The sequence below is a fragment of the Priapulus caudatus genome, unplaced genomic scaffold, assembly GCF_000485595.1.
Source record: "Priapulus caudatus unplaced genomic scaffold, Priapulus_caudatus-5.0.1 Scaffold926, whole genome shotgun sequence".
Taxonomy (NCBI): Eukaryota; Metazoa; Priapulida; class Priapulimorpha; order Priapulimorphida; family Priapulidae; genus Priapulus; species Priapulus caudatus.
This window is the reverse complement of record NW_014577987.1, coordinates 197,637-208,342: the sequence shown is the minus strand read 5'-3', so window position 1 is coordinate 208,342 and position 10,706 is coordinate 197,637. Positions and strand designations below refer to the sequence as shown.

At 43.2% G+C, this 10,706-nt stretch overlaps 2 protein-coding genes across 2 annotated transcripts; one reads left to right on the top strand and one right to left on the bottom strand.

The window, feature by feature from the left end:
* The first annotated feature begins 248 nt into the window (after window positions 1-248).
* On the top strand, window positions 249-1,834 carry LOC106814447. The gene is made up of 3 exons (XM_014818764.1): window positions 249-701; window positions 1,275-1,558; window positions 1,774-1,834. Exons 1-3 carry the CDS (start codon window positions 249-251, stop codon window positions 1,832-1,834), a joined length of 798 nt encoding a protein of 265 aa, XP_014674250.1.
* A 5,670-nt stretch (window positions 1,835-7,504) lies between these two features.
* Window positions 7,505-9,114, bottom strand: LOC106814448 (cytochrome c oxidase assembly factor 5-like). The gene is made up of 3 exons (XM_014818765.1): window positions 8,978-9,114; window positions 8,498-8,602; window positions 7,505-8,223 (listed from the first exon to the last, which is right to left on the bottom strand). Exons 1-3 carry the CDS (start codon window positions 9,089-9,091, stop codon window positions 8,182-8,184), a joined length of 261 nt encoding a protein of 86 aa, XP_014674251.1. The 5' UTR covers window positions 9,092-9,114; the 3' UTR covers window positions 7,505-8,181.
* Between the last annotated feature and the right edge of the window lie 1,592 nt (window positions 9,115-10,706).

Here is a 10,706-nt window from a genome sequence, read left to right as displayed (position 1 = left end):
AATCTTGAGACGGTCACGTACACTGCCAAATGGGTCAGGAATCAACCAGATTTGTTTGCCGAGGGGTTATAAGCACATGGTTTTTGATGAGTTGCATCAGAAGATGGGCCACCAGGGGCTAGACAGTCGTTTCACTAGCAAAGGAACGGTTTCACTGGCCGGGAATGATGAGGGATATAACGCACTTTTTGACAAAGGAATGTCCATGTATCAATGACAAAAGACCAGCAGTGCCACCCAGAGCCAAGATGGCGCCCGTACAGGCGACTAACCTGTTCGAACTGATCTCCATAGACTATCTACATCTGGAAAAATCTAAGGGAGGTTGTGAATACATCCTGGTTATCGTGGACCACTACACCCGATATACCCAAGCTTATGCCATGAAGAACAAGTCGTCCAGGACCGCGGCAGTCAAGCTGTTTAACGAATACATTCCACGATTTGGCTTTCTGCGACGACTCCATCACGACCAGGGTCAGGAATTCGAGAATGACTTGTTCAAGCAATTGGAAAAGAAGTTTGGAATCAATCATGCCCAGAACACTCCATATCACCCGGCTGGGAATGGTAAAGTGGAAAGATTCAATTGGACGATCCTTGGAATGCTCCGTGCACTGACCCAGCAACAGAAGAAAGACTGGAGGAGTCATCTGAACCATATGGTTCATGCCTACAATTGCTGTCAGCTTGAATCCACTGTATTCCCCACACTACTTGTTATTCGGAGGACGACCGCCAAGGCTACCAGTGGATGTTTTGTTTGGAATTAAACCAGAAAATCAGGGAGGTATTTCGAAATGGATTGAACGGATGCGTGGAGCCTATCATATCGCTAGTGAGAATGCAGCCAAGAAATCCACTATGACAAAGGGGCGACATGATCGGAAAGTCAAAAGTGCAATCCTCCAGCCTGGCGATCGAGTATTGGTAAGAAACCTGTCAAAAGGGGGGGGGGGTAAGATTAGGTCATTTTGGGAACGGGCGATCCATGTGGTAAAGTTTAAGCTCGGAGCAGACTCCCCAGTGTACGCAGTTCAAGCGGAAGATGGATCTGGTAAACTGAGGGTACTTCACCGAGAATTCTATTATGCCAATGTATGCATTTGCCAGTGGAAAATGAAGTCAAACAGATAGAGACTAGACAGCCAAAGAAGTGACTGTTGACCCGACGAGCTCGAGACGGTAGGAGAACAGCTGCTCAAATCAGTCTGTGCAAACCCTCGAATTCATCGGACACAGGAGAGGTGATTATGGGGACTTTTCTAAACTAGGAGCGTGAAGGGACGCCAGAGATAGAGTGTGATCCAAGGTTGGATCCTGAGCATGCACCGTTTGTACACCAGGGGAGTGAAGACACTGGAGTGCAGATCAACACAGAGTTAGGGGGAGAACGATTAGTGGAGATACCTCCAGACTCCACAGTAAAAGACAACATGGCCAGCAGTGATAGTGGCGACACAACCACAGACCCTCGACCAGGAAGGATCAGAAGAGCACCTAGGACCCTAGAATACGACCGATTGGGAAACCTTTCATCTATCAGGTTACGGGGACAGTAAGTCCTAAGATGGGACCCAATGTGAAGAAAGCTCATTCGGCCTGGCCCTAAAAAAAATAACTCAGATTTCCAGATTTCCAGAGGTCCAGATTCTGGCTAGTCCCTTGTCCTCCGCATGGAGGATCCTGGTAGTGAGCACATTTATTTTTGTCCATTAAGACAAGGTGGTTGAAGCTTACTTTACAATGGCCATTATGGCTCTTGACTTCTAGTTTGGCCAACCAGTTGTCCGAGTGTTGTACAGAGACGTTGCAGGTGTCTTCTGGTGGTTAGATATTGTGTCCTATTTTACAAGCTTCGATTACCATTCCTTGCGGAAATAATGTAGTACCGTGTTGTGATGATTGGTGGAGGCTCATTGATGAAGATGGGGTTGTACTTTTAGGTCGTGTGGGGCAAGACAAAAGTGAACATGGTTGGATGTAGGGGTTGACATCTGTTGTATGGGGGGAGTGTGACCCATTCGGAAACGGGGGATTAAAATTGACCATGTCTCAGATGTAGCACTTGCCGGGAGTAAGTGGGGCATTAACCCATTGTTTACAACTTATCTACTTGGGGACACGTCGCGAACGACATTCTTAAATGTAGGGAGTGTGGCGAAGTGGATTGGAGGCCTAAAATCGATCAGGACGATTTCTTTAAAGGACGTTAGAGGGTAGCAGCGCATGGAAATGCTCGCGCATGCATAGATGACCGGGAGGCGGTGTCTGCCGAAATAAAGTTGAGGAAATTACATTGTGGGTTTCAGCCGGTCAATCACTTTATTAATTTCCCGTTTGTCCTTTACAGACCACTGCATTTACACTAGATTCCACCGTAAGATATCCATACTATGTTTACCATACTGAATACCTTTCTGAGACTGTTGAATTGAACTGATCACATAATGTAATTCAATGTCTTAAAGGAATTGCATCATCCTGAAATGTGTGTCATTGTTAACTGATAGAGATCAATCATTTTTGTGAAAAGGGAGATTTAGTATTATATACCCATAATAAGAACTACGTGCTATACTACTTGGTTGTCATACTCATATACGATACAATATGATCCTCCTAGGCGTATTGATATGTCAACAATACGGACTATATCCCCTTCCCTTGGACGCCATTGTGTAGTTCTCGACCGTGCACGACATATAAGACACCAGAGAAATCATATATAAGAATGCTACAATTATTTATTCACCTAATCTCCGCCGTCCATTTACAACTTCCACTCCTGCGTATCCCCTATCCTCAGCCTACCCAAGGCTCTCCGAGAACTGCCGAACTGATACGCCCAACATCTCTCCTCCTTCCTTTTTTTCATAAAAACAACTACTAACACAATAAACGTTTGTTGCACATGTACATAACGAAATTCAACACAATTGAGTCTATAACTGATCACGATTGTAAATGTTTTACAGTCCATATAGTGTCGATTTGAAACCACTATGTTTCTTTTCTTCACAAGACAGTTCACTGTCCAGGCAAATCGACCACAAAGTCTGTATTTGGCTGGTAGCTTGATATAGTACCCCGGTTGAGCGACATGACGGGCATTTCTGGCAGCACCAAGTTCGTTGGGCTTTGGAGTTTGTTTGTCTTCTCATCACAAGTACTTGGGGCGTCTGCACTTTCTATCAAATCTGGGGTCCTAGTCCAGGAGTTTTGGCGGTCCTTCTAGCAATTTGTCCTCCCCTGATGGGAAAATCGCAGGGGTGTTTGATGGTGCAATCGTTGTCATCGAGCTGGTACTGGTATATGGTGGCGGTGCGGCTGGTCTAATATGTATTCTGTTCCTCCTTATTGTACTGCCATGCGTAAGCACCGTGTACGATCTGTGACTGTCTTTCTGTACAACCTTGCTTTATTGCTATGGTTTACCTCTGCAATGTGGCGGTGGTTTCGCATATACGAATGAGCCGACCTCTACTTCATCATGTATACTTGTAGACTTGTATAGTAGCAGACTTGTCATAGTGTTGTTTACTGCTGCATCGGTTGGCTCTAATCTCTTGTAGAGCAGTGTCCTGGAACTGAGCAGTGCGTCTGACGTGGGTAGTAGCGTGCGAGTGCGCCTGTAGAGCATGCACTGAGTCGGTGAGCATGTGTGTCCCTTTGGTGGTGTGTTGCTGTAATTTAGTAAGGCACAGTCGAAACTCACATTTCTTTACCATTGACTTGCACAATTTTACAGCAGCTTCAGCTCTTCCGTTTCCCTTTGCGTAGTACGGAGATGACGTTGTATGTTTGAATCTATATTCCGTTGCAAAATCTCTGTACTCTTTGCTGACAAAATGTGGCCCATTATCGGTGTGGCAGATTTTGGGAATCCCAAATCTTTCAAAGTAGGACTTTGTCTTGACAATCGATATTGTCGAGAGCGTGTCTGGTAGTAAATCTACCTCGATCCAGTCAGAGAAATGACAGACAGTCAATAGATAGTTATGATGGTTGTATGTGAACAAGTCCTGGCTAAGCATCTGCCACGGCAGTGTGGGTATTGGCAAAAATTTCATAGGTTCTTTGGGGGGCCGTCTGACCATACTGTGCGCACATGATATGCCACAGGAGTCGCACATGTCTTGAATGGATTTCCTCATTCCCGGCCAAAATACAACCTCCCGCACCATGCGTGTGTTGGACTCAGCTCCAAAATGGTTTATGTGAATTTTCTCAAGAATCTCTGCCTGCATTGACTGAGGCACCAAAACAAGGGGGCCTTTGTATATTGTGCCGTTGTGAATAGCGAGTTCGTCCCCGTAGCTCCAGTATGGTCGCAGCGTTCTTGTGAGATTCGAGCTTTCTTTTGGCCACCAACGAGTAATGACATCGTACAGATCTGATAGAACAGGATCTTTGCCAGTTTCTACATGCAGTTGTGACTCGGTGTCTACTCGAAGACGGGGATTTAGTTCTTCCAGTCCCTTTTCCATCTCTAGACGGAAAATTTCAAATCATGTTACCTTGGCACATACTGGTGTAGGTAGAGCAGCACGCGACAGTGTTGGCCAAATAGAGCGATGTGACCTTTTTATAGAGTGCATTGCATGTGTACCTTTGCAGGCGCATGATCATTTTCTGGAGTCTGGCTGGTGCCTTGTTAAGGGGCTTCTTCAATATAGTCTTTGCAGTTCTTTGCAGCATTGAATGCCTGTTCTTGTGTTGTTGACCACGTGAATGCAACACCATCTCGAGTGAGCATTCGGAGTGGATGGATTGTAGCACTAAGGTTCTTGCAGTATGGAGCTAGATATTTGATCATCCCGATGAATCTCAGTAGTCCGGCTTTGTTACGAGAAGCTGGCATTTGCATGATCGCAAGAATTTTGTCTGGGTCGGCTTTCATACCTTGGTCGGTAATTACATTGCCCATGAGCTTTACCTTACGCAGTTTGAACTGCAATTTTCCTGCATTTAGCTTAATGTTATTTTGTAAGCACCGTTCCATCAGCGCGATAAAGCGACGATCATGGTCTTTTTCAGCTTCTTCATAAGTGCAGCCTTCCCCGTAAATGAGTATGTTGTCCGTTACCCCAAAGGTTCCTTCTAGCCCCTCAAGGGCGCTCTGTAGCCTCACTTGAAACTCCTCAGGAACGCTGTTTATCCCGAATGGTAGACGAAGCCAACTGTACCGGCTGTACAATGTGTGCATGGTCGTCATCCGGGATGATTTGTCGTCGAGAGGTATATGCAGAAACCCATCTCGAACGTCAGCAATGGAGAAACATTTGGCATTGTGCATGGAGCTTGTGGAGCTGCTCGTTGAATGTCGGCATTTGATGGATTTGTCTTCTAATGGCCTTGTTTACAGTTCGACTAGGGTCAAAGCATATCCAAAACTTCTCCGGTGTTTCTCTGATCAGTTCATTTGAGCACCATAACGTAGGTTCATCAACTTTTGCCAGAATTACGGTTTGAACGTAGCAATCAATAGCCGCTTTTTCTTTCTCTCTCTTCGTCACTGGGATTCTGTGGACTGGCATTTGAACGGGTGTTACCTTTTCATTGACCTTAAAAGACACAGGCGGTTCCAAGCAGCCTAGACCACCAAGGTTTTTCTGATATTGTTGTAGTATCTGCTCCTTGTTGTGTAGCTGCCCTGGAAGGGGTAGAACTCTGTTTGCTGGTTCCTTGATTTGGGCTGATGGTGCTGGCGCAGGCATGCACTGTAGAGTAGAGTTGTTGTTGCTGTGCTGCACATAGTTGCATAGTAGAGCTGATTGAGCCAACTGTAATTCTGACTCGCATGCAATGTCTTCCTGTTGCATTGGAGGGTGAAGTTTGTACCCTGGTAAATCATTGTGCTGTCTATCGGAGACGTCTGTTACTGTGTTCGACAGGGAAAATACTTCATCAGTTTGAATTGTGATCAGGCCAAGGGTTTTGCTGCCCTTCCCAGATAGTAGTGCTGGCTTGTCTTCCATTACCTCATCGGGTAAAACTTGAAACACAAGTGTTTCGAATTTGTCGTCTTTCACATAGCAGTTCTGCTTGTCCCAAGGGGCGTATCGGCTTTGAATTTCAATATGGATACAACAAATGTGGCGAGTGCAATATGTCGGATCTTGGCTGTAGTGTTGCTAGAGTTTTGTCCGATATTGTGATACAAGTCGCTGCCGTGTCAATTTGAAACGACTGGAGTGAAGTTTGACCCTGTGCTGGACATCTGGAGGTTTACGAAATACCGTTTCATAGCTGGCTGTACTGTGACGTTGTGTACTTGTGCCTCGAGTGCATACGCCTGTACGTGGTACTCATCGCTATACTGCTCGGGCGTGTCAGTGTACTATTCCTTTGCACCATGAAATTGATGCACATCTCGTTTGGTGAATGCATTTTGGTCGCAGTCTCTATTGAACCTGTTGTTGCCTCGACCTCGACCACGGGTATCCCCACCCCAGCTACCTCTAAATTTGTCACCATGGCCCCGACCTTGCCCTCTGCTGGATTGTCTCTCCTGTGACATCTGTGCGAATTCCATGCATACCTTAGCGAAGTGATAATTTCCTCCACACTTTGTACAAGTTTGGCCGTTTTCCGGTCATATCTTCCTCGCCCGAAACCACGGGTATCCCCACACCAGTGGCAGGTGCCCGTTCGCGTTTTAATTGCATTTGTTGGTGACTGGTCCAATTCACTTGTTCCTCAATATGTTTAGAGGGGTCGCCGATTAGCTTGTTGGCCTTTTGTGCAGACTCAAGGGTCTTGGCCTCTGATATTACATCTAGCATAGATTTTGGAGTATTGTCCGGTTTCAGGTGAGATTTCAACAGTTCTGATCACATTGACTCCTGGATGAGACCTAATACGAATTTGTCGTGGCACATGACGTCACTGAGTGCTTCGTACTCGCATAATGAACCTGCTTGCCTTACCTTTACTTCCCAGTCCTGTACAGTTTCGTGGGTGCCCTGATTAGAGTTCCAAAATTTAAATCTGTCGGCCTTAAGACAACTACCAGTTGAGCCCGCATAGTGACTATGTAAACGCTCCATCCATATCCATGGCTTCTGTTTGTCATCAGCTAGTATCTGTGGCTCGATTGTGTAGCGTATTACTTGTAGTGCTTCGTCCGGCATGGCAGACCTTAGTGCCGAGATTTCAAGTTGACGATTCTTGTAATGAGCCGCTTGCTCTGTGACCTGGTCTTTCTCCAAGTCTCTGTAGCCCGCTTGTATGCAGTATTCGTTAAATCTCGGTTCAAAGTTTTTTAAATTCTCCGACATGCTCCCCCTTAGTTTCAGTTCCGGTCTTTTAGGGCGAATCATAATGAAATAGTGAATGAATAGTTTCCACTCGCCGGAGCCGAATCATTTTCAAAGGCTGTGCACTGTTTATATCACGAGTGTGATAGCAGTTCATGCGTTGACGATGCTCATGAAATGTTCGTACCCATCTGACACCAAGTTGTCGGCCGTGCACGACATATGACACCAGAGAAATCATATATAAGAATGCTACAATTATTTATTCACTGAATCTCCACCGTCCATTTACAACTTCCACTCCTGCGTATCCCCTATCCTCAGCCTACCGGAGGCTCTCCGGGAACTGCCGAACTGGTATGCCCAACAGTGTTAAGCACGTTGTTATACCTTGCTCGAAGTAATAAAAGTGCAGATTACTATCTAAATACCGACTCAGTATTAGAGTCAGAAGGTAGAGGTATTAGAGTCGGAGTAAATAAAAACAAATTTTGGATTTTATTAACTTTTGATATCAAACATAACTACTGCATCCACACATTTAAGTGTCAAATGGGAACCACTTCTAATGATATTCTATATGCAATATTTGGTTTGTTTTCATAACAATATAAATGGCTAGACAAAAAAAAATTCAGCTGCTATATATTATAACCTTGCTATAACTGCATGAATTAAATGGGTAATTAAATGGTCGATTCATATCATAGACTTGTACTTCCCAACCCAGAGCATATATGCTCACATGACCATAACATATAGCCTGTTCCTTTCACGGCTTTGAGCTGCAGCACTATATTGTATTAGTTCACAGCTAGGACATTATAGGCTGGCCAGAATACAACTAGCATTATGCTATTTTTGGTTAGCACTTGGCTTAAGACATTCTGTGTTGGCTATCACTCAGCAGCAAATTCTCCTAGTAGCCTTTCCTTCCTCTAAACCTCTGCCGGTTGTCAATCTAGGCACAATAAAAGAGGATACAAAATATATTTATATTGATATATAATATTTCAAGATTCAAATATGGGTGCAAGAATTGTGTTTTATGTGCAAAATATGGCAAATGATCGAGGAACTTAATAACCTAATAGAATACTTCTAAAGATGCTGCTGAACTGCAACAGCTATGGAGTTAGATCATAGAAGCTAACAACCGGACAACTGGTAGGGTGAAAGTAAAGACAACTGTTGGTAACTCACTGGTACCCGTAAGTTTTCCTCCTATGACTCACCAGCGATTTTTTGCACTCAAAGAATGACTGACGTAGTTGGTGGCATTCTATTGGCACACGCGGATTATTTCCTGACAACAGGCAGTCTTTTGGAGTTTTTCTGTCCTAGATACAAATAAATGACCATTCATTATGCCCCTCTATCTATGTCTGTGGGAGCTTTAGGGGAAGCAGTGAATCGAAATACTATCGATGCCACCTGATAATTTATGACCATAAAATATATATATAAACTTTCTAGTCTACTGACATAGCCTTAAAAATAGTCAATTTGTCTCATGAGATTACTCTAACCACAATGAAATTATTCTAGTTTTGAAACGATATTAATTTTTATAATTTTCACAATGGAAAAACTACTGTGCATAAAAAGTATATATAAATATATATAGTGTAAAATAATCATTTATTATATAAATATGACAATTAACACAGTAGCCAGTTAGTTTTTTGACGTTCTTATTATAGGCTCATATTAACCTTTTGAACACAGTCACTCTCCATCAAACATGCCAAGAGGTCAGCTCTCAGACCAGAACATGGACGCTTGTCTTTTGTTTTTAAATCCTCCTCTTCTACGTACTTCCGTGGCATGGTTACACATCCACAATGCTGTACTGTAAAAATGAGACATATATAATATATACAGTGTTATGCCTAGGTACGCGCCCTGCGCCAATGGTACTACACAATCGTGTTTGACCCATCATTTTATTGCAAAAATGAGTCAATTAATTGACACATTGATGTGTTGTGATGTGTTGTTGTGTTGTTGTGTGATTGTTGTGATTTTTGTGTGATTGGTATTTTTCTCCATGCGATACGATCTCTGACTCGGCCTATCTCGATATTATGTTGCTAGCGCACATCGAAAAGAGCTGTAATTCAATTGGTTGAATCATATAGTGGAATAATATCCACTCAGAGCATGTATAATATAAACAGACTAACAGTCAGATAGTCAGAAAAGCGCTTGAACTGTCAGATACAAGCGCTCTACTGATCACGATTACATAAAGTGAGAGTAGAGAGTCAAGGTATGCACCAGAGAGCTTCTTCTTTTCAAAAAGTTTGCCCCCTCCACATCAGCCCCCTCCCGCACCCCTCCCCACCTCGCCGCTGCGCGTGTACCGCCTATGGCGGTTCATTGACCAACTAAGATGACAGTCAATGGGTCTATTTTCCCATAACAAATTAAACCTAGGCATAACACTGATACATATATATATTGTAAGAACAGAATCATTTTTATATTCAATGCCGGTGCGTTCTAGCGGACATATGCATAACAGGGATAAGGGTGTCTCTTTTTTATATGCTTTACTGCACATATACGCCGAGAGGATGTCGGGATATCGAGCTCCTCACTTATCCACAAACCATTGCCACTGCGCAAGTAGGTGAATCTATAATGTTATATATCTCGTGTTCTTGAGACATTAGAGTAAAGATTCCAACAACTGTCTTTCTTGTTACATAATATATTGTTCATATAAACTTGAATCACACAGACGCAGTTACAACAGCGTGTATAGTCTAGAGTCCCGCCATAAGTCTCCCTCGACTAGTGGCGCCACCTCTTGGACATACAAAGAATAAACATTACTTCAAAGTTTTGCAATTATCTTACATCTCCCTCCCTTACAAGATCGTACTAGAATGCATAACTATAAACGAGCAACATTGAACAATATGTTACTAAACGAACATCAGTACACTCTATTGAATTAAGACCGTCATGGGAGGTCTTACACATAGTCACTAAATCGTACAGGTGGTTTCCTGTTACGTCCAGACCTTCGAACTGGTTCAGGACAGTCTTCAGACGTGACATTCATTATAATGTCACTGTTGTCATACAGTCACTAGCTGATGTCACCAGCTGATACATACAGAAATTTATAGTTCGCATCTACTAAGGCCAGAAGAATTATGCTGTAAAAATTCTTGTAATTATAGTACAGTGATCCAGCTTTTTCGGGATTCTTAATACGGACGTGCTTCCCATCCAGGGCCCCCATGCAGTATGGGTAATTCCATTCTTCTTCGAATTCCGCAGCAACTTCCCAAGTAGCATCTTTCCTGTGTATCAGGCATCTGGAAGTACATGTATATAAAAAATTAAATGTTTAAAATATACTAATTTAATTATAATAAATAATATAATAAATTAATAAAATATATAAATTTTAAAAGTATTTAAAGGGAG